This window comes from Pseudonaja textilis, chromosome 2 (assembly GCF_049901715.1).
Source record: "Pseudonaja textilis isolate UNSWEBS1 chromosome 2, rPseTex1.2, whole genome shotgun sequence".
In the NCBI taxonomy this organism is placed as follows: Eukaryota; Metazoa; Chordata; class Lepidosauria; order Squamata; family Elapidae; genus Pseudonaja; species Pseudonaja textilis.
This window is the reverse complement of record NC_141991.1, coordinates 3,882,027-3,906,226: the sequence shown is the minus strand read 5'-3', so window position 1 is coordinate 3,906,226 and position 24,200 is coordinate 3,882,027. Positions and strand designations below refer to the sequence as shown.

General features: G+C 43.5%; 1 protein-coding gene and 1 long non-coding RNA gene across 9 annotated transcripts in view; one reads left to right on the top strand and one right to left on the bottom strand.

The window, feature by feature from the left end:
- Window positions 1-23,498, top strand: part of LOC148126581 (uncharacterized) — an 83,381-nt gene extending 59,883 nt beyond the window's left edge. Inside the window, exons 2-3 of the long non-coding RNA XR_015742484.1 lie at window positions 22,784-22,859; window positions 23,370-23,498. This is a non-coding gene — a long non-coding RNA (uncharacterized LOC148126581). The remainder of the gene's footprint in view (window positions 1-22,783; window positions 22,860-23,369) is intronic.
- LOC113454220 (uncharacterized) overlaps window positions 1,270-24,200 on the bottom strand; it is a 79,280-nt gene continuing 56,349 nt past the window's right edge. For 4 of the 8 annotated variants that reach the window (XM_087927741.1, XM_087927742.1, XM_087927737.1 and 1 more), the window contains 4 exons: window positions 18,844-18,958; window positions 18,677-18,744; window positions 7,445-7,574; window positions 1,270-3,860 (listed from right to left, as the gene is read on the bottom strand). In XM_087927741.1, the coding sequence (XP_087783867.1) occupies window positions 1,528-3,860; window positions 7,445-7,574; window positions 18,677-18,744; window positions 18,844-18,958 (2,646 nt within the window). In that variant the 3' untranslated portion in view covers window positions 1,270-1,527. Of the gene's footprint in view, window positions 3,861-7,444; window positions 7,575-7,981; window positions 8,096-9,712; window positions 9,778-9,896; window positions 10,012-10,272; window positions 10,867-11,251; window positions 11,811-18,676; window positions 18,745-18,843; window positions 18,959-19,218; window positions 20,140-24,200 lie in introns of those variants that run through there. The other 4 variants (XM_087927743.1, XM_087927738.1, XM_087927745.1 and 1 more) reach the window with 4 other exon arrangements.

The window sequence follows — 24,200 nt, the reverse complement described above, 5'->3', positions numbered from 1 at the left end:
CTATAAAGAGAATTAGTATAAGATGTTTTACAGGTGGCATTTACCCCCAACAAGAATTGCCAAGGGGTTTAAAAAGAAGTCGGCGAAGTGCTGGAAATGTCAGAAGTTACCAGGATCATACTACCTTATGTGTTGGACATACACAGAAGCTAAAAAGTATTGGACTAGAATCATATGTGGCTGGAGAAAACGATAAAACAATCTATAGATTTAAAACCAGAGATTTTTATTGGGAATTTTTGCCTGTGGGTTATAACAAAGAGTTAAACCTACTTGATTATCAATGTACTAACAGCAGCTAAAGATTGTGTTTGCGCAAAATTGGAAGAGAGAAAATTCCGATGGATGAGGAAATAATTAAGAAAATAATGGAATTTGCAGAAATGAGTAGATTAACAATGGCAATTAGAGAACAAGAGGAAAAACGTTATTATAAAATTTGGAACTTATTTTATGAATGGCTAGATAGAAGAGTAAGAAAATGAAATATGTAAGTACAGTATAATATTTATTACTGATAAACTAATGAGTTAGATAAGAGTAAGAAAATGAATGTGAAATATATTATTGAAAATCAATAAATATGTTAAGGCTAGTACAATAAAGTGATATATGTGATATGAAATACTGATTAGGATTATAAACATATATAAGTAAAATATGTATAATGGCATCATGTGCACAAAGAAATGTGTACTCAACTGACACACTGATGAACTGAAAGGTTTTATTTGTTTCTGTTGTTATAAAAATAAAAAGAAGTGAGCTGTGATGTTCGCCCTCCAGCAAACCAAGGGGAAAAAGCCTGACGTTTCCTTCTCTTGGCAGAAGGTTCCCTTGGTGGATTTGGCCCAAACTGCCAAGATTGTACAAAGAGCGTGTGGGGGGGGGAGCTCCCCTGAGGGGAAGAGAGAGGCCAGGGATGGGCATTAGAGTAGGAAGAAAGGCCCCCTCAATGGCTCCCTGCCCAAGAAAAGCTTTGTGGCCTCTAAAGGTGGCAATTTCTCCATCTTCCTCTCCTTCCTGTGCATGAACTGCCTGTGGAGATGGAGAAAAATCTCTGGAGGATTTGAATTCACTTCCCTCAAGAACAGCCACCCTGAAAGCACAGCAGAGATTGTGGGAGGCCTCAAAAGGGTCCAAATCCTCTCAGAAACAGCTGGACAGTTGGAAGGATCAGGGAGCTGTCTGGGAAAACCCAGCTTCTGTCTTGCGGATGTTGGGAACTTCAATCTTACGTGGAGTTAAGATGGAAAACAGGCAGAGAAATCGCAATCAGGAAAATGTTTATTTATTGATTTCTTTAATTCAATATATACAGGGGCCCTTCTAAAATTATTCACAGCCTCACATTGAAGGGGGAAAGCAGAAAGGGCAGAGACCCTTCCGGCCTCTTCTGATGAACATCCCGGGGGATCTATTTCTTCTGCCCTTGGAAACATTCTGAAGAAAAAGAAAACCAGTTCCAAAATGGAGGAAATGCTGAAAGCGGAGTCCGATCTGACTGGCTCATGGTGGATTCAGTCATTAATCTTTCTCAGGTCCATAAAATGAGGACCCAGATTGCTGGGGACAATATGCTGACTTTGTAAACTCCTCAAAGACTGCTATAAAGCTTTGCATATTGTTATGCAAGTCTAAAGCAGAATTGCTATTGCTATATACTTTCTTCCGAGCGTGGATCCTTTTATGAGAAGTCAGATTACCATTCTGAGCAAAGCTCTTTCCACACTCCATGCATTTATATGGCTTCTCTCCCGTGTGGATCTTTTTGTGGATAGTTAGTCTATTGTTTAGAGCAAAGGTCTTTCCACATTCCATGCATTTATATGGTTTCTCTCCTGTGTGGATCATTTTGTGGCTTCTCAGTACACTGCTATGAGTAAAGGTTTTCCCACACTCCGTGCATTTATATGGTTTTTCTCCCGTGTGGATCTTTTTGTGGATAGTAAGTTCATTGCTACGAATAAAAGTTTTCCCACACTGTATGCATTTATATGGTTTCTCTCCTGCATGTCTCTTTTTGTGGATAGTAAGATCATAGTTACGAGTAAAGGTTTTACCACATTGCATGCATTTATATGGTTTCTCCCCTGTGTGGATAATCTCATGGGAAATAAGATGACCACGCTGAACAAAGGTCTTTCCACATTCCATGCACTTAAATGGCTTCTTCCCTGTATGAATCATCTCATGGGAAATAAGATGACCACGTTGAGTAAAGGTTTTACCACATTGCATGCATTTAAAAGGTTTTTCCCCTGTGTGGCTCCTATTATGATTAATAAGTTGACTTCTATGAGTAAAGATCTTTCCACACTCCCTGCATTTATATGGTTCCTGTCCTGTGTGGATCATTTTGTGATTTCGAAGTCCATTGCTATGAGTAAAGGTTTTCCCACACTCCGTGCATTTAAATGGATTTTCCCCTGTGTGGATCTTTTTATGGATAGTAAGACTATTGTTGTAAACAAAGGTCTTTCCACACTCCATGCATTTATATGGTTTCTCTCCTGTGTGGATCATTTTGTGATTTCTAAGTCCATTCCTTTGAGTAAATGTTTTCCCACACTCCATGCATTTAAATGGATTTTCCCCCGTGTGGATCTTTTTGTGGATAATAAGTCTGTTGTTCAGAGCAAAGGTCTTTCCACATTCCATGCATTTATATGGTTTCTCTCCTGTGTGGATCTTTTTGTGGATAGTAAGTTCATAACTACGTGTAAAGGTTTTCCCACACTCCATGCACTTATATGGTTTCTCTCCCTTATGTCTCTTTTTGTGGATAGTAAGTTCATAGCTACAAATAAAGGTTTTCCCACATTGCATGCATTTATATGGTTTCTCTCCCGTGTGTCTCTTTTTGTGGATAGTAAGTTCATAGCTACGTGTGAAGGTTTTACCACACTCGATGCATTTAAACGGATTTTCCCCTATGTGGATCACCTGATGGGAAATAAGACTACTTTTTTGAGTAAAAGTTTTTCCACACTCCATGCATTTATATTTCTTTGCTGTGTGGATCACCTGATGGGAATTAAGATTACCTCTGTGAGCAAAGGTTTTTCCACACTCCATGCATTTAAAGGGCTTCTCCCCTGTGTGGATCATCTGATGGGAAATAAGATGACCGCGTTGAGTAAAGGTTTTTCCACACTCCATGCATTTAAATGGTTTTTCTCCTGTGTGGATCTTTTTGTGCATAGTAAGTCTATTGCTCAGAGCAAAGGTCTTTCCACACTCCATGCATTTATATGGTTTCTCTCCCGTGTGGATCGTTTTATGACTTCTAAGTCCATTGCTATGAATAAAGGTTTTCCCACACTCCATGCATTTATATGGTTTTTCTCCTGTTGATTGTGGGGACTGGGCTACGTGGGCTACAGGTGCTTCTGAATACCGTTTCTCCCCAGTGTGAATCCTTTCATGGGAAGTAAGTTGCCTGCTTGTTCTAAAATGTTTTCCAGATTCCAAACATTTATAAAGATCCTTTTCTGTGTGAACCACTTTTTGAGATGTAAGGGAGTTATTTCCAATGAATGTCCCATTGTAATTTTGTCCGTCGTGTCTTATAGCATCATCTCCTTTCTTTTGGGTTAAGTAGTCTTCATTTACATGTAATTTATCTTTGATTAGTTCCACCCTTTTCCCAATATATTTTTCCCTCACATTCTCTCGTTGGGCAAAAATGTCTTGCTTCAGGGCATCAGTGGAAGATGAGCTTTCCTGATTCCAAAAATTTGACTGGTTTCTCTTATGGCTTTCTAATTCCATTCGAATTCCAAACTTCCCTATTCCATCTTTAGCATTGATCACTTGGAACAGTTCACAGGAATCTTGATTCTCCTGCCCATTATTACCTTCAAAGTGAAAGAGAAATGAAAACGATAACAAAGTTAGAGAAAAAGATCAAACTGTAGAAAGTCAATGAATTTTCTTCTGAATTTTTCCAAAATTCCATTATGTTGTATTTTCCAAGCTTACAGTGCTGTCATATAGACATGATTTTTATATTCATGAGTCATGAAAGCTAGAAGATACCTAGAAAATATATCTTTCTTTACAATTATCTCTATATATGGAAATCTCACTCAAAGCCAGTTTTGAGTTAAAGAGTAATCAGAAGAAATTAGGAGAAAACATAAGATTTATTGGAGTGGGTTAATTTCAGCAGAGACCTATGAGAACTGAAACAATTTTGAAACAAGCTTCTTCCCTGGTTTACCTTAGAGCAGCTCCTCTGTGGCATGTGTCTGGCGGGCCAGACCCCTACTTGGCCTGTTCCTTGATTCCACTGATGAGACTTTCGGACAATATCCTTTGCTTGAAGCCTCCAATTGGTTTGTAAACGCTCTTCGCGCTGAGACTGAAAAGGTTGGAAGGCTCCAAGAAAGGCTATTTCACTGCCCAAAGTCTCATCAGCTTGCAAAGGCCCTTCAGCCAGATCTGGTACAGTCCTCAGTTAGGAGAGAACTTACTATAGTGCGATATCCCATGAGATCAGTACTGCGAGATTTTGTTCTACTGATCTCAAGTGATCTGTCATTACTTTGGCCCTATAGTTTCTGCAAATGAACCAAAGTAGGCAAAGGAAACGATGGCTCGCTACAACATCGCAGGATAAATCTCGACAGGGTGAGGCAATAGATAGGGCAAATGTTGCCTCGCCTCTGCTGTCATTCATAAGTGTGGACGGCCGTAGTCATGCAACATTCATATTTTTTGGCATGGGCTCTAAGTATTTGGAGGGGGTGGGCTAGATGATAACTTTGAATGGTTTCTAAGTGAACTGTCATTACTCGGGCATTACCTATACATTAGGATGCTCTGAGACATATTACATGAAGTCTTCGTTCCTGAATTGGATTGGGAGAATGCTCTTCCATGGCCTCAGGGTGAAAGTTCTGTTCTCACACAATATTGGGACGTTTCAGAGGACAAATGACAACACATTCCTCTTATATGACCTCCAGGGGACACATAAAAGCATATCTCATTCTTTTCAGCATTCACAAATAACTTCAAATAGAAATGGAATAATATAGATAAAAACAGCACAGAAAGCATGTAATCCAGGAGTCCTCAAACTACAACCCATGGGACGGTTTCAGCCTGTGATGTGGCTAGATCTGGACTGGGAGGCTGCCCTTGAGACACACAAAGGACTGCCCTCCAGTGCCTCAGCCCTGGCCGGCCAGCTGCTAATCTATAATTGATGGCCACCATCCAGACCAAAATACAGCCAGCCTTTGATCTGCGGGGCAGTCTTGGAGCTGGCAAGGAACCGTCGCATCATGTTAGCCCCACCTACTTAGCATTCTCTGCCTCTTGTGGGGATAGGGCTGAGGCGGGGATCCAAGGCTGAGCCATGGATCGAAGGCTGACTGCATTCCAGGCTGAATGGCCAGCATCCAAGTGCCACGCCCACCATCAGCGCCTACATGGTATGCTCCCTGGCCCGGCCTTGTAGCCTGTGTGGCTTCTCTTTCACTGGGACTGACCCCGCTCCACGCCATGTGGGAAAGCCACAGCCATGGTAAGCATGGCTATCGGCAGCACTGCCAAACTCTCTGGAACAAGATGGGAATGAAAAGGGGTCAGTCAGGGAAGGAAGATGAGAAAGAAGGAAGAAGAAAGAAAGCGATGTTTTTTGTGCGGAGGCAGCAAAGGAAGAGCATTGCTTGGCTGGGAAGTGGACAATGGCCAAAAGTGAAAGTAAACCTCAGACTCTGCAAACCAAACGCACTTCCTGCCATTCCCTGGAAAGGAAGGAAGTAAAAGGAGAGCCAAAACTTAAATCCCCTGCTCCGGCTGGCAGTGGATCTCTCCGACTCTGGATTCCCTGCTCAATTACTATCCTCTAGTTCCAAACCTCGCCTCCTTTCATTCAGATGCCGCCACATGGGAGAGCAGGAGGCTGGGGTGGGGTTTTTCCCTGGATTTCTAAAGTTGCGATGTTTTTCTTCCCCTTTTTCCTCACTTCACAGTGCAGCACTTCAGCTTTCGGAGCGTCATTTCTGGGCTGGGGTCTTTCTCCTTTGGAAAAAAATGAGTTGGGGGTGCAGAAAGCTTGTAAGGGTCCCTTTGGACCCTTTGGATTTGTCTCCTCTGCGTGTGTTTGTCTACATGTGTGTGAACGTATGTGTTTTCTCTTTCCGTTCCTCTCCCTCTTTTTTGTTTGTGAGAAATCTCGAGGAATCAACCCAATTAAAACCAAAGCCACGAATTAAGGTTCCCCCCCCCTTTTTTTGTGCAACCTTCTACATTCATTCCTGCCTCGATCTCCATTAAAATCATCAGACATTTAAAAAAAGGGGGGGGGTTGCATCTGGCTGCCATCTCTCTCTCTCTCTCTCTCTCTCTCTCTCTCTCTTCTTTTGCTTCATTACCTGTTTTTCCAGGACCTAAATTGCTTCATTGTGAAATTACTAAAGTAAGCCTATTAAACTTAAATCTTTTCTTCTCTTTCTCTGTCACCCCTCCAATTCTAAATGAAACTTGAGGAGGACCTGTCCTTAGTTATTAGGGAGTCACCTTCTGGTCAGTCCTCCTGATTTGGCCTCTTTTAGATTTTATTGGCATTAAGGTACTGCCTGTCCTTAAGAGTTAATGGGGTTACTGGAAACTTCTGTCCCTAACGTTTCCTTTATATATCTAATATATACTTTGCAAAGAAGACCGAGCGGTGTGTGTGTATAAGAAAGAGAGAGAGAGAGAGAGGGAGGGAGAACGAGAGAGAGAGAGGAGGAGAGAGAGAGAGAAAATCGGTGGGGTTTGTGTTTGTCCGCCTACAGACGATCTCAATGGTATTTATATCATTTGAAATCTGTTTGTTTTAAATTAAAGTAAGAAATGCAGATTAATATTCCTGGAAGTAGTAATAAAAGGTCATTCCATGAGTGAAATGCATCAGAAATCAATTTACATAAAGGTATATAGTGCATTCAGAGAAATGCAATGCTGATGGCTTTTAGAGTGGTTCTCTTTCCCAAATCTTGCGGTTTTAGTTACAGTCTTAATTGGTGCAGTTCTCAGTCTGGTTTATTGGGTAGTCATCTGGAACATTTGATCAAGAGTAATTTTGAAGGAAATCCTGCTTGTTTCATTCTTTTGTCAATGGCCTATTTTAAGGAACCTGGAGCTGCTGTTGTAATTAACTTAGGCAAGTGGCAAGAAAATTTGCGCTCTTTTTTTCCCCTTTGGGGAGCGGGATATTATTAAATAAATTTGAGCAAGTACAGCTCAGGAAGGAGAGAGGCAAAATGGACTGCTAAATTGGCCACACCCACCCAATCACATAACCAACTAGCCAGGCCTACCCAGACTCTTTCCTTCCTAGGAGTCTCCCTCCCATGAGACAACATCTGATTAGGGATTTTTAAATAAAAAACTAACTATAATCTGTCTTCTTGACCTCTTTGCTTGGGAATTAGAAAACTCTTACCCAGAGAGACCACGTTCCTATAGTTTTCAAGCATGACTTCCGAATGCAGCGCTTTCTGATCAGAATCCAGCTGAGACCATTCCTCCTCAGAGAAATACACAGCCACCTCCTCGAAGGACACCAGACTCCCCTGAACATGGAAAAAAGAACGGAACAGGAGAATTAGCAAGATCTGCTCATCTTCATTAATGATTTAGGCAAAAGGATAGAAGGGGAACTCATTAAATTTCCACGTAAGACCAAATTGTTGTGGTGAAAGTATGACACATGTGCCAGAGGCTGTACACAGAGCCGTCTCTGTGGCCCGCACACCATCACCAGCTTTTCTCTGGTTTCTGCTCCACAGAGCCCTCTCTGTGGACATTCACCAGCCAGCTGGTCTTTGCAGGCGCTGGAGCAACAAAAAAATGGCCCAAAAAATAGCCAAAAAAGAGGCTGTTTTGGCCCGAAAAATGCCTTGAAAATGCCCCCCAAAAGGCCTGGAAAACACCTCCCCCAAAACAGCAAAAAAACACCAAAAAACAAGGATGCACGTACCAGCCAGCTGGTCTTTTCAATGCTCAAACAGGCGCACATGCACGGACATGCCCGCCCATTCCAGTTTGGGCACTCGGTGCTGAAAAAGTTCGCCATCACTGGAATAGGTCATATCTGGCTCAAAAATAGAAAGTGCAACAAGGATCTTGGAGTCGTAGTGGACAATCACTTAAACATGAGCCAACAGTATAGCTACAGTTGCCAAAAAAATCCAATGCAATCATAAACTGCGTTCAGAGAGGGATTTAATCAAGATCAATGAAGTGTTAGTACCACTTTATGATGCCTTGATAAGACCACACTTAGGGACATTGTATCCAGTTTTGGTTGACAGATGTAAAAAAGATCTTGAGACTCTAGAAAGAGTGCAGAGAAGAGCAACCAAAATGATTAGGGTCCTGGAGGGTAAAACATATGTTTGCTGGAATTGGGTTTGTCTAGTTTAATGAAAAGAAGGAATGCGAATGACATGATGGCAGTGTTACAATAGCTAAGGGGCTGCCACAATGAAGAGGAGCACAAACTATTCTCCAAAGAGCTTGAAGGCAGGACAAGAAGCAATGGATGGAAACTATTCAAGGAGAGAACCAACCTACAACAAAAGAGAAATTTCCTGACAGTGAGAATAATTAATCAGTGGATTGACTTCCCTCCAGGAATTGTGGGTACTCCAACACTGGAGGTGTTTAAGAAGAAATTGGACAGCCATTTATAGAGCTTCCTGTCTGAGCAAGGGGTTGGACTAGAAGACCTCCAAGATCCCTACCAACTCTGTTACAGTATTCTGCTCCATTGTTCCCAAATTTCCAAAGCAAAGTTATGCACTCCGTTAAATGGCTGCGCTTCACACAAGTCCTAATTTTAATTTTAGGTGAGAAAATGAACAATTCTGAACATTTCTTTGAAGAAATATTTGGGGCAAGATTTATCAAGTTGATTGATTCTGCAGAATTTACAGTGCCTTTCAGTAAAGTAATCCCACTTCTGAATCAACTGATCTATCACTCTGTCTATCATTAATTAATCTAGAAGTCTGAGCCATTGGCTGAATGGAAGAAAACAAAGAAGGGAAAATTCTCTGCAAAGGTCGTTTTTCAGCCTTTGCAAATTTGGTCTCCTAATCCAGGCACAAATCAGAGGATTGGAAATTATTTTGTAGCCCAAAGTATTGTGATTAGATACTCTACGTGGCCATTCTCTTTGGGTTTTAAAATTGTTTTATTTTTTATATATTTTGCTTATTTTTTGAACTACTGCTTATGAACAAGGCTTTTTAAAACTGGTAATGTGGCAATGTGAGTATTTAGTTATTTTTCATTAGCCTTGCACAATTCCAAGTCCAAGAATTACAAAAAGAACGGGTCTCTAGCAGTTACTACTACAGTGATATGTTTATTGCTATTTCTTGAAGGACTTGTTAAAAAATTCTAAACTCATAATTGGAGCAGTATCTAGCAGAACCAGTTAATCTGCGGTCTTTAAAAAAGAAGTTCCTAAACAGAATCTGAGAGTAGAAATGACAAACCATCGTGTCCCAGGAATAATCTACAGAGGAAGCTATCTTGGTTAAGAGCAACCTGAACCTGTTATTATGCTGCCCAAGTTGCACACGAACACAAAAATCATCCAGTCCAAACAAGAGGGAAAATAGAAGGAGAGAGAACTCTGCACACCCATTTCACTGCCTCAAGGAAAGGAGAATACTAATGTAATAATTTTTCTCTTTCTTACTTGATTTGGAGGATCAACCGCTGTTTGAGCTCCATCATAAAAAACGGAAAACTTCATTTGTTTCTCTGTAATTATAAAATAATTTCAAAATGCATATTTAAGAAAATAAGAGAAGGTATACTACAGAAGAGAAGACGATAAGGCAGATGAGATCTTTCTGGGTAATCGGAGGAGCTTGGATTACCTTTTGAGATATCCTCACTTTGATCTTCCCAAGGGATTCTCCTGAAAAATAGCTCCTGAGGGTGATGTGATGGATTCTTCTTTCCCTCAGGATCTCTGAACTCTACAGCGCAGCACTTCAAATAAGAGGAAGGAAAAAAAGAAGCAGAATTAATCTACATCCACACGACATAAAGTGGATTCTTATATACGGAACACAACCTCAAAGCCCTCAATTTCCATCAGTGAGGTTGAATGAGAAAACAATGGAACAACGTCCTACAAGAATTGGTGAGACATTACCCCATATTATGAATGTCAGAGAAGTTTGGGAGAAGGAGGGGTGAAGTATTCAAAAATATTCTCTATTCCCTTCTGAGCTCCCTAAAGCATCTCACCTGCAACTTGACCTGCTCCTTCTGCTCCTCTGCCTGGCTCAGGAGGAAGCCTTCTGCCAGGGCCACCGCCTGAGAGCTGGTTTCTACTCCGCACTCCCTCACCCAGCTCTCCATCTCGGGGGGCAGAAGAGCCAGGAGCTGCTCCAGAACAACCAGGTCCAGCATCTGGGCTTTGGTGTGCTTTTCCGGTCTCAGCCATCGCTTGCACAAGTCATGGAGCCGGATGCAAAGTCCTCGGGGACCCTCGGTCTCCTGGTATTGGATCAAGTTCCAGGGCTGGACTTCTGAAGGGAGGATGGTTTCCTCTTCCAGGATCTTCTGCCCAGGTCTTGTCAAGATCTCCCCACCCTTCCCAGGCTGAACAGCTGACGGGCCTTTTCCGCTTCCCTCCTTTGCAAAAGGTTGTGTCTCCATCCTTTCTCTCTTCTGCAGAGCAACTCCAAATGGGTCCAAGGCCTCTTGTGCATCTCCAGATGCCTTTTCCTTCACAGGGCCATTTCTGGGGCCCCAGGACGGATCCCTGCAAGTTATTCTGCTCTCCCCAAGAGAAAATGTTGGCTTGCAAAGATTTCAAATGGTTTCGAGTTTCTCTACCTGGGATGGAAAGAAAAACCAACGCCAAGAATTAGAAAGTGGAATTTCAGCCCGTGAACCCCAACCTGCCCGGAGCCCCAAGCGGCTCATTCCCAGCTTGGGGCCCAGGTCCCACCGAGCAGGGCACGGAAGGAGGCAGCTGGAGAGGCCGCCCCGCTTCTCTCCCCCTCCGGAGACAGGATCCTCGGGGATCCCGGTGCGAATCCTGCCTCCTCCCCGCCCGGCTTCTCTCCTCTCCTGCTGGGCCTCCGCAAAGCCGACCCTCCTCTCCCTCCCGCCTTCCTGGTATCCCCGCTTCCCTCTGCATGGAGAGGGCGGCTGGGGAGCATGGGACCCTGGAAGAGGCCGCCCCCCTTCACTCGCGGTCGTCTGGATATCCACCCACCAGAATGCCTCAGCCTCTCCGGCGCCTGCAGAGCACAGGGATTAAAGCTGGCGACTGTACTGTCCTAGAGTGGCAAGCGTTTGTGACGTCACTTCCTTCAACGGCCTCCCTTAAAAACCCAGTTGTGACATTCGCCCTCCAGTGGACCAGTAGGGAAATGCCCGATGTTCCCTTCTCTTGGCGGAGGTCGCCCCCTTCTGGATTGGGCGCAAACTGGCAGGATTATAGAAGGAGCAGGTCTGAGGGGAGGAGAGGGCAGGGATGAGGGGCATGGGACTAGGAGGAAAGACCGCTCTCAATGCCTCCATGGCTTCGGGGTCTCCAGAAACGGCAATTTCTCCATCTTCTCCTCCTTCCTGTGCAGGGACCATCTGTGGAGATGGAGAAAAATATCTCTGGAGGATTTGAACTCGCTTCCTCAAGAGCAACTGCCCTTGAAGGCTCCCTAAATATCAGAGGAGGCTCCAAAATCCTGCCAGAAATCGTTGGGCAGTCAGAAGGACCAGAAGGCTGTCTGGGAAATCCAGCTTCTGTCTTTCTGTTGTTGGGAACTTTGATGTTACTGTGAAGGAAAACAGAAAACAGACACAGAACCACAATCAGGAAAATGTTTATTTATTGATTTCTTTAATTCAATACATATGGTGCCCTTCTAAAATTATTCACAACCTCACATTGAAGGGGGAAAGCAGAAAGGGGAGAGACCCCTCCAGCCTCTTCTGATGAACACCCCGGGGGACCCATTTCTTCCGCCCTCGGAAAGACTCTAAAGAAAAAGAAAACCAGCTCCAAAATGGAGGAATGCTGAAAGCTGAGTTCAATTTGACTGCCTCATGGTGAATTCAGTTATTAATGTTTGCCAGCTCCATAAAATGAGGACCTAGGTTGCTGGGGACAATATGCTGACTTTGTAAACTGCTCAAAGGCTGCTATAAAGCTTTGTGGAGTGGTATATAGGTCTGAAGTGGAATTGCTATTGCTATATACTTTCTTCCGAGCGTGGATCCTTTTATGAGAAGTCAGTTTACCATTCTGAGCAAAGCTCTTTCCACACTCCATGCATTTATATGGCTTCTCCCTTGTGTGGATTTTGTTATGAGAAGTAAGATATTTCCTCTTAGTAAACATCTTTCCACACTCCATACATTCAAATGGTTTCTCTTCTGAGTGAATCTCTTTATGGGAAACAAGATAACTGTCTTGAGCAAAAGTCTTTCCACACTCCATGCATTTTAATGGCTTCTCCCTTCTGTGGATCATTGTATGGGAAATAAGATTATCTCTTTGTGCAAATGTCTTTCCACACTGCATGCATTTATATGGTTTTTCTCCTGCGTGGATCGTTTTGTGGTTTCTAAGTCCATTGCTATGAATAAAGGTTTTCCCACACTCCATGCATTTATATGGTTTTTCTCCTGTTGCTTGGAGGGACTGGGCTACGTGGGCTACAGGTGCTTCTGAATACCGTTTCTCCCCAGTGTGAATCCTTTCATGGGAAGTAAGTTGCCTGTTTGTTCTAAAATGTTTTCCAGATTCCAAACATTTATAAAGATTGTGTGAACCACTTTTTGAGATGTAAGGGAGTTATTTCCAATGAATGTCCCATTGTAATTTTGTCCGTTGTGTCTTATAGCATCATCTCCTTTCTTTTGGGTCAAGTAGTCTTCATATACATGTAATTTATCTTTGATTAGTTCCACACTTTTCCCAATATATTTTTCCAAACTTCCCTATTCCATCTTTAGCATTGATCACTTGGAACAGTTCACAGGAATCTTGATTCTCCTGCCCATTATTACCTTCAAAAGAAAAGAGAAATGAAAATGATAACAAGGTTAGGGAGTCAGATCAAACTGTATAAATTCAATGAATTTTCTTCTGAATTTTTCCATTGTGTTGTATTTTCCATGACTACAGTGCTGTGATATAGGCATGATGATTTCTATATTCAGGATTCATGAAAGCTTTGAAAATATCTAGAAAATATCTCTTTCTTTACAATTATCCCTATATATGCAAATCTTACTCAGTCAGTTTTGAGTTAAGAAGTAATCAGAAGAACATCCAAGGAGGAATTAGGAGAAAACTTAAGATTTATTGAAGTGGGTTAATTTCAGCAAAGAACTATGAGGCCTAAAAGAGTTAAAAAAAAGCTAAATCTCCAACGCTGGCAGTGGATCTCTCCCGCTCTGGTTTCCCTGCTCAATTACTGGCCTCCTCTAGTTCCAAACCTTGCCTCCTTTAGTCCAGAAGCAGCCACGTGGGAGAGCAGGATGCTGGGGTGGAGTTTCTCCCTGGATTTCTAAAGTTGCAATGTTTTTCTTCCCCTTTTTCCTCACTTCACGATGCAGCACTCTAGCTTTGGGGGCGTCCTGGGGAGGGATTCAAATTTCTTAACAACTGGTTCTGTGGGCATGGCCTAATTTGTGGGTGTGACTTGGTGGTCATGTGACTGGCTACATGTGGCTTGTTGGCCATTTGAGAGGCAAACCAAATATAAATGATCCTCACTTAGTGGCCAGTTGCTTAGCAAGTGTTCTAATTTATGACTGACCTCCCCAGAACTACTTGAACTGTTTTTGGTGTTTTGAGAGCCATGCGCGCTCACTCACACACACACACACACTTATTAGTTACAACAGGGGTCCCCAACCACAAGGCCGTGGATCGGTACCGGTCCGTGGAACATTTTGTACCGGGCCGCAAAGAAAATAAAAATAAAATAAAAATGGCGGCTTTCTTCACCTTCGGTGAATGCTGCTGTGATCAGGGATCAAGGACACAAATGAAAGAAGGGGAGGGAGGAAGCAACAAAAGCCTGTCCTGCTCTCCGGCTCAGCGGCTTCGGTTTCCTCCCGCCTCGTTCCTCTCTCAATCACTCTCTCGCTCCTCCACCAGCCCAGGCAGAAACTGCTTCAAAGAAGCCGGCAGGGTGGCTTTTCCTGTCGGCGGAGCTCCTCCGAAGCGCCCGTTCACCCCCCACCCCACCGCCCGCAGTTCAATCCAGTTCTGTTCTGCCTGCCTGCCTGCCTGCCTTCGTTTCTGGTTGTTTCGGAGTAGCTTTGGCTGAGAATAATAACTATTCGCCTCTTTTACTCAGCCAAAGCTGCTACGAAACAACCAGAAACGAAGGCAGGCAGGCAGAACGGAGCACTGGATTGAACCGTGGGCGGCGGGGTGGGGGTGAATGGGCGCTTCGGAGGAGCTGCGCCAACAGGAAAAGCCACCCTGCCGGCTTCTTTGAAGCAGTTTCTTCCTGGGCTGGTGGAGGAGCGAGAGAGCGACTGAGAGAGGAACGAGGCAGACACCTGAGGGATAAGGCGGAGGGAGGGAGGCAGACACCTGAGGGATGAGGCTGAGGGAGGCAGGGCTGAGAGGCGGGGCTTCTCAGCCATCCTGCAGGGACTTGTCCTGAGCTGCGGAGACAGCTGCGGGCCGCTGCCTCCCGCCCAGCGCTCAGTTTTGAAGGCGCTCCTCAGCCCGGCACAGTTCCTGAATCTGCAGCTGAAACCCTCCGTTTTAAATGTCCCAATAGAAGAGAATCTGTCACTCAGGGTTGCAATGAGGCGGCATTGGCGCTCCCTGAACTTGGTGGTTTGCTGGCAGACGTTTTATTACCCGACTAGGTAACAACATCAGATGTTATCTAGTCAGGTAATGAAACGTCTGGAAGCAAACCACCAAACTTGGACTCCTCCCCCTCCCCGCCTCCTTGAAAAAGGAGCGTTTCCTTTATATATAATATGTACAATTGAGATGGTTGAGGGCTTTGTATCTGTGTGTGTGTGTGTGAGTGAGAGAGAGAGAGAGAGAGAGAGAGAGAGAGGAAATCGGTGGGGTTTGTGTTCGTCCGCCTACAGATGATCTCAATGGTGTTTATATCATTTGAAATCTGTTTGTTTTAAATAAAAGTAAGAAATGCAGATTAATATTGCTGGAAGTAGTAACAAAAGGTCATTCCATGAGTGAAATGCATCAGAAATCAGTTTACATAGAGGCATATGGTACATTCAGAGAAATGCAATGCTAATGGCTTTTGGAGTTCCCAAATCTTGCGGTTTTAGTTACAGTCTTAATTGGTGCAGTTCTCAGTCTGGTTTATTGGGTAGTCATCTGGAACATCTGATCAAGAGTAATTTTGAAGGAAATCCTGTTTGTTTCATTCTGTTGTAAATGGCCTATTTTAAGGAACCTGAAGCTGCTGTTGTAATTAACTTAGGCAAGTAGCAAGAAAATTTGCGCTCTTTTTTTCCCTTCGGGGAGCGGGATATTATTAAATTTGATTTGAGCAAGTACAGCTCAGGAAGGACAGAAGCAAAATGGACTGCTAAATTGGCCACACCCACCCCGTCACATAACCAACTAGCCAGGCCCACCCAGACTCTTTCCTTCCTAGGAGTACATTAGGAGTACATTACATTAGTTCCATTATGTTGTATTTTCCAAGCTTACAGTGCTGTCATATAGACATGATTTTTATATTCATGAGTCATGAAAGCTTTGAAAATACCTAGAAAATATATCTTCCTTTACAATTATCTATATATATGGAAATCTCACTCAAAGCCAATTTTGAGTTAAAGAGTAATCAGAAGAAATTAGGAGAAAACGTAAGATTTATTGGAGTGGGTTAATTTCAGCAGAGACCTATGAGAACTGAAACAATTTTGAAACAAGCTTCTTCCCCGGTTTACCTTGGAGCAGCTCCTCTGTGGCATATGTGTCTGGCCAGTCAGACCCTACTCGGCCTGTTCCTTGATTCCACTGATGAGACTTTCAGACAATATCCTTTGCTTGAAGCCTCCAATTGGTTTGTAAACGCTCTTCGCGCTGAGACTGAAAAGGTTGGAAGGCTCCAAGAAAGGCTATTTCACTGCCCAAAGTCTCATCAGCTTGCAAAGGCCCTTCGGCCAGATCTGGTACAGTCCTCAGTTAGGAGGGAACTTACTATAGTGCGATATCCCATGAGATCAGTACTGCGAGATTTTGTTCTACTGATCTCAAGTGATCTGTCATTACTTTAGCCCTATAGTTTCTGCAAATGAACCAAAGCAGGCAAAAGAAATGATGGCTCACTACAACATCGCAGGTTAAATCTCAACAGGGTGGAGCAATAGATAGGGCAAATGTTGCCTCGCCTCTGCTGTCATTCATAAGTGTGGACGGCCGTAGTCCTGCAACATTCATATTTTTCGGCACGGGCTCTAAGTATTTGGAGGGGGTGGGCTAGATCATAACTTTGAATGGTTTCTAAGTGAATTGTCAGTACTCGGGCATTACCTATGCATTAGGATGCTCTGAGTCATATTACATGAAGTCTTCGTTCCTGAATTGGATTGGGAGAATGCTCTTCCATGGCCTCAGGGTGAAAGTTCTGTTCTCACACAATATTGGGACGTTTCAGAGGACAAATGACAACACATTCCTCTTATATGACCTCCAGGGGACACATAAAAGCATATCTCATTCTTTTCAGCATTCACAAATAACTTCAAATAGAAATGGAATCATATAGATAAAAACAGCACAGAAAGCATGTAATCCAGGAGTCCTCAAACTACAACCCATGGGACGGTTCCAGCCTGTGATGTGGCTAGATCTGGACTGGGAGGCTGCCCTTGAGACACACAAAAGACTGCCCTCCAGTGCTTCAGCCCTGGCCGGCCAGCTGCTAATCTATAATTGATGGCCACCATCCAGACCAAAATACAGCCAGCCTTTGATCTGCGGGGCAGACCAACTAGCCAGGCCCACCCAGACTCTTTCCTTCCTAGGAGTACGAGAAGGCCAGATCCTTTCCTTCTCTCTCCCAGGAGACGATATCTGATTAGTGATTTTTAAATAAAAAACGAATTATACTCTGTCTTCTTGAACTCTCTGCTTGGGGACTAGAAAACTCTTACCCAGAGAAAGCACATTTCTATGGTTTTCAAGCATGACTTCCGATCCAGATGAGACCATTCCTCCTCAGAGAAATACACAGCCACATCCTCAAAGGACACAAGGCTCCCCTGGACAAAGAAAAAGGAACAGAACAGGAGGATTAGCAAGATCTGTTCATCTTCATCAATGTTTTAGGCAAGAGGATAGAAGGGGAGCTCATTAAAGTTCCACACAAGAGTAAATTGACAGGAATACCCACACTCCAGAAGATAAGCTGGAGATATAAAAGGATGGACACCTTGGGCTCAATCTAACAAAATGAAAATCAACGTGAGAAATGTAAGGTGCTACGTTTAGGAAAGAAAAACCAAATGCACAGGCATCAAATAGGTAATACCTGTCTCAACAGTAGAAAGTGTAACGGATCTTGGAGTCCTAGTGGACAATCACTTAAACATGAGTTAGCAGTATGCTTCCATTGCCAAAAAGAACCCCAACACATTCATAGGCTGCATTAACAGAGGGATAGAATCAAGATCACAGGAAGTATTACTAACCACTTTATAATGCCTTGGTCAGACCACACTTGGAATATTGCATTTAGTTTTGCTTGCCAGAGGTAAGAAAGACATTGAGACTCTATAAAGAGTAGAGGGAGGGGTTACGTGTGCATGCGCAGCAGCGTGCAGGGCGCGCAGGGGGGGCAGCATGCGCATTGCATTAGGGTGCAGGTGTGCACGCACATACATACAAACACATTTTTGGCCACAATGACAAAAAGTTTAGCCATTACTTGTCTAGTTTAATGAAAAGAAGGATTAGGAATAACATGACAGCTGTGTTGCAATATCTAGGGAGCTGCCAGAAAGAAAAGAAGGCCAACTTATTCTCCAAAGAACCTAAGACGGGACAAGAAACTCTGGATGGAAACCAATCTAGGAGAGAATCAAAGTACAACTAGAAAGGAATTTCCTGACAGTGAACAATTAATCAGTGGACTGACTTTCCTCCAGAAGTTGTGGGTGCTCCAACACTGGAGGTGTTTGAGAAGAAATTGGACAGCCATTTAGCTGAAATGTTATAGGGCTTCCTGTCTGAGCAGGGGGTTGGGCTAGAAGACCTCCAAGATCCCTACCAACTCTGTTACAGTATTCTGCTCCATGGTTCTCAAATTTCCAAAGCAAAGTTATACACCAAGTTGAATGGCTGCGCTTCACACAAGTCCTAATTTTAGGTAATAATACGGACAATTCTGAATATTTGTTTGAAGAAATATTTGGGGCAAGTTTTATCAAGTTGATTGAAACAGAATTTGAGGGTAGAAATGACAAACCATTGTGTCCTAGTAATATTTCACAGAGAAAGCTATGCTGGTTGAGAGTAACTTGAACCTGCTATTCTGTTTCCTATGTTGCTCAGGAACACAAAACTAATCCAATCCATAGAAGGGGGAAAATAAAACGAGAGAGAGCACTCTACACACCTGCTTTACTGCCTGAAGGAAAGGGAGAATACAAATCTAATAAGTTTTCCCTTTCTTACTTGATTTGGAGGTTCAACCGCTGTTTGAGCTCCATCATAAAAAACAGGAAACTTCATTCTTTGTTTCTCTGTAACAATAAAATAATTACAAAATAAGAGGAAGTAACAGAAGCGAAGAAGGTAAGACAAATGGGATCTCTCTGGGTAATGGGAGGATCTTGGATTACCTCCAGTGGTGTCTTGACATGGATCTTCGCAAGGGATCCGATGGAAAAATAGCTCCTGAGGGGGATTTGATGGATTCTTCTTTCCCTCAGGATCTCTGATCTCCACAGTGCAGCACTACAAACAGGGGGAAGGAAAAAAGAAACAGAATTAATGTATATCACAAAATAAAGCGGAACACAATATCCGGAATACAACCTCAAAGCCCCCAATATCCATCAACATGGTTGAGTGAGAAAACAATGGAACAATGTCCTACAAGAATTGGTGGGACATTGCCACATATTATGAATGTCAGAGAAGTTTGGAAAGGAGGGGTGAAGTATTCAAACATATTTTCTATTCCCTTCTGAGCTCCCTAGATTAAAATCTCTCACCTGCAACTTGACCTGCTCCTTCTACTCCTCTGCCTGGCTCAGGAGGAAGCCTTCCGCCAGGGCCACCGCCTGGGAGCTGCTCTCTGCTCCACATTCCCTCACCCAACCCTCCATCTCTGGGGGCAGAAGGAACAGGAGCTGCTCCAGAACCACCAGGTCCAGCATCTGAGCTTTGGTGTACTTTTCTGGTCTCAGCCATCGCCTACAAAGGTAATGGAGTTGGCTGCAAAGTCCTCGGGGGGGCCCTCAACCTCCTGGTATTGGATCAAGTTCCAGGGCTGGACTTCTGAAGGGAGGATGGTTTCCTCTACCAGGATCTTCTGCCCAGGTCTTGTCAAGATCTCCCCACCCTTCCCAGGCTGAACAGCTGACGGGCCTTTTCCATTTCCCTCCTTTGCAAAAGGTTGTGCCTCCATCCTTTCTCTCTTCTGTAGAGCAAATCCATTTGGATCTCCAAATGCTTTTTTTCTTCAAAGGACCATTTCTGAGGCCGCAGGATTCATCCCTGCAAGTTACTCCGCTCTTTTCTTTTTTGCCCCTCCGGAGATAGGATGGTCCCTCGGGGAGCCGGGTGCGAATCCTCCCTCTCCTCGCCCGGCTTCTCTCCTCTCCTGCTGGGCTTCCGCAAGGCCGACCTTCCTCTTCCCGCACTCGGGCTCTTCCTATGGAGAGGTCGGCTGGGGAACATGGGACCCAGGGTTGAACTCGCAGGAGGGCCGGGCGCGGCTGTCTCCCTCCTCCGTCTCCCTTTGTAAGGGAAGAGCCTCCCCTCACCCGGAGCAAGTGCGTATCTCCCGCAGCAAGACTCTCCCGCGGCAACTCCCCGAGTTCTGTGGAGCCCCAGGGGTTAAGGCGAGCGAGTGCGGCATCCTAGAACGGCGAGCATTTCTTCCTTGCCAGCCTCTCCTACAAAACCAGCTGTGACTTTCGCCATTCTTTGAGCCAATGGGGAAGCGCCGGGAGTTCCCTTCCCGTGGCGGAGGGCTCCCCCTGGTGGATTTGGGATAAGGTGTCAGGATTCTAGAAAAGGCGGGAAAGAGGAGTGCGTCTGAGAGGAAAAGGGTGGGCAGGGCTGATGGGCATGGGAGTAGGTGAAAGGCCCCTCTGAATGTCTGCGTGTCCGACATGGCGACCCTGAACGAAAAGAAAACCAGTCCCAAAATGGAGGAAAAGTTGAAACTGCTGGATATTCTAGAAATTTTACCTGGTAAGGAAGCTACTTAATTGAGAAATGAAGAGGGGAAAATGGTGCTTCATCTCTGACTGGAGAAAAAGTGGAATTACAAAATTAAGAAAAGAAGATTGTGAAGAAGGAGTCTAAAGTAAGTGGATCTTGAGCCCATCATCTAGGGCAGGGATGTGAAACTCCCGGCCTGCAGGCTGGACGTGTTCCGTGCTGGCTACACCAACCCCCATTTTAGCAAAGGGGGAAAAAGTTGCTATATGCCACATGACGGGACATGTTTGATACCCGATATAGGGTGTTGGCTATTCCTGCTAGCTTTGTATCAACTGTCATTATAAAGACACTGAAGAATACTGGGACTGAGACGGAACTTTGTGGTACCATACTGCTTACTTCCCTTCATGTAGAAGTAAATGTCAGGTTTCCAAGTGATGAAATCCATTTAAAAAGAAAAGAGCAAAATCCATCTTCCCAAAAAATTTCTTTTATTTAGGAAAGCATCAAATTGGCAAAGTCTGTGGTAATTCCAGATCTGACCCAACCCGGAATTACCCCACAATAAGTTAGAAACACCCCCCAAAAGTCACATTTTCCAATAGAGGTAATTCAACATTGCTTGATGTCATAAATCTCTACCTCGAGGGGCCTCAGCATGGTCAGCTCGTGTTCCTACAGGAAGAAGAATTACCTAGTCTAAACAACTCTATCTCCACTCCTCCCTCCTTAGGAATGTGGCAAGCCTGAAACCCCTCCCCCAAAGCCACCAAAGAGAAAGTAAAAAAAAAGAATATATACTAACTAAAATGGCTCCACATCAGAGGTGGTATTCATCAGGTTCTGACCACTTCTGTAGAACGGTAGTAAAAATTTTGAGTAGTTCAGGGAACCAGTAAATACCACCTCTGACTGGAGATTTTACAGTATCCTTCCCCTGCCATACCTACCAAGCCACGCCCACAGAACCGGTAGTAAAAAACTTTGAATCCCACCACTACTACACAAATGTCAATTTTGGGCTTGACATTAATACCATTAAGGATTACTCATTGAGCATGGTTTGCCAGTCATTTACAAATTAATCTGAGGGTGATACTATTTATCCCAATTTTTCTAGCTTACCAAGATGCTCTGGAACAGCGGTCGCCAACCGGTGGGCCGCAGCCCACTGGTGAGCTGTGAGAAAATTTTGGTGGGCCGCAGAGAAATCTTACCCCAAGCACCCCCACAAACCAATTAGTCCAGGCTGCGCAGAAACACAAGGTTGCACTGCCCACATGGCCTGCGGGAACCCTCCCTGCTCTCTCACTTCTTACTCTGTAAACTTGTCTGTTAAATTGCTATTTTTCCTTTTTCCGACCATCATCTGTTCTGCTGTGCTGGGAGATTTAGATTAGCTAGGAAGCAGGAAATGGTTGGTTTTTTTGCTTTCTAGCTAGTCTTTAGATCTTCGGCTCAGCACAGCCGAACCTCCCTTAGGACTGAAGGTTTGCTTGCAAGCAAATTCAGTGCAGACTCAGCAAGCAAATTTGAGAGACTGAGCTAGCCGATGGCAGATAGGTAGATTACTGAATGATTCTGTGAACAACTCAATCTGCCTGCTTTGCCTGATTTTGGGTAAAAGTTGCTCTGTTTTTTTATAAAAAATTTCAATATTTACATGCATGGTGTGTTGTGAGTTTGCTTGCTAGCAAATTTATGTGACAGACTGAGCTAGCCAGTGGCAGATAATAGATCTCTGAATGAATCTGTGATTCTGTGAGCAACTCGATCTGCCTGCCTGCTTTGCCTGATTTTAGGAAAAAGTTGCTCTTTTTAATAAAAAATCCAATATTTATATAAATATTTATATTTACAGACAAGCCATGCCCAGCCAATCACATGACCACCAAGCCACACCCACAAATTAGGCCACGTCCACAGAACCAGTTAGTGGTCCCTGGGATCTAAAATTATGAGTTTGGTGGTCCCTGAGGTCCAAAAGGTTGGCGACCCCTGCTCTGGAATATCCCTAATTTGGGACAAGGGAGGGAGAGAGGGAAGGACCGAAGAGAGCAAAGGAGAGGTCACAGCCACCATTAATTTAGTGCCACTGTAACTTAGAATGGTTACTTGATAAATTATTGTAAATCAAGGACTACCTTGGTTGGCCAGTAGGCTGGCTAGCTAGGGGAACTTTATATCCCTACCACACTGCTTTCTCTTAATAAGGCTACTTGCTTTAATGCTCTATGTGTAGACAACGCTTGGAACAGACACAAGTTATGCATATTTCCAGAATGCTAGAACTATTTTTATTTCAAGTACTACTTTTTCCACATAACTGTGTGAACAAAGTTACCATGGCACTGAAAAAATGAAAACTGCAAAATGAGTAAACAGTGTGGCCAGGCAGCTGTGAAGGCAAACAAAATTCTGGGGTGCCTCACCAGATGTATCACCATCAACAAAAGAGAAGGTCCTTGTCGGGGGAAAATGCCACCTTTAAAACATCTTATGCAAGTTTTCTTTATATGCTGTTGACATTGTCATTTTATAATTTTAAGACCACAATTTTTCCCATTTCTCTAAATCAATCCCATATCCAAAATTCTTCCCCCGAACAATCGTTTAACTTGTTCCTCCTCTAATATAATTTCCAACAAATAACTATATAATTTTTTTATCACTTTTTCATCAGTACCTGTCAAAATCCTATCTAAATCAGTCAATTTTTCATAAAATCCCTCCATTTTAGAATCTGTAAGATACCTTGAGTGTATTTGCGCATAGGAGAACCGATTCATCCTTATGCCTTGTTCTCCTAGTTTTTGCATCGTTTTAAGTTCACTCTTTTCATCCAATATTTCCCCATATCTAACTGTTTGTTCCTTCTTATATATTATAGGATAAGAAAAAGTTTGATAGTTGATAACCAGACTGGGATTTTCAAATAAAATTGTAATTTTTTTTTAAAAAAAGAGAGAAGGTCCTAGCCCATTACATAAGGCTTTGGTCAGATCCCATTTGGAATACTGTGTCCAGTTCTGGAGACCTCACTTAAAAAAAGATAGTCACAAGATTGTGTGGGTCCAGACATGGGCAACACGAGGGAGAGTAAGGAAAGCCCATGAGTTGTATTTTCTAATTCAGCATCACTATAACCCTGTTCTCCTGGTTTTGTTTCTCAGTTATTACTTCATTATATAATGTGAATCAGGGTGGAAAGGCAGATTTCGACAACATTAAGCAAAGTATCAAACACTGAAATAATAGTAAGGGATTCAGGACTAATGCATTTCTGACTGCAACTCTGCTGTAATGGATATACTCATCAGAGGGAGTTTCTTAAAATGATTAGGGAATCTGCACCACTTAAATATGGGCATCCGCATATCACTTTCAGGCCAAATGATAACCTTAATCTCCAGTGATGCTCATGTTTCCTTTAAAACCTCCTACTTAGCAAAAATACAAAACTAAGGATTGAGGATTCAGAATCGGAATCCAGCCGCAAGGGAACTTGGAGCTCTTCTAGCCCTGCCCCTACTCAAGTAGGAGATCCTATACCATTTCAGACAAGTCTCACTATGGAGTCTCTTCTTAAAAGCGTCCAGTGACATCTGAAGGCAAGTTGTTCCACTGGTTAATGGTCCTCACTGTAAGAAAGACACTTGTTAATTCCAGGTTGCTTCTCTTCTTGATGAGTTTCACATCCATTATTTCTTGTCCTGCCATCTGATGCTTTGGAAAATAAATTAACCTCCTCCTCTTTATGGCAGCCTCTCAAGTACTGGAATACGGCTATCATGTCACTCCC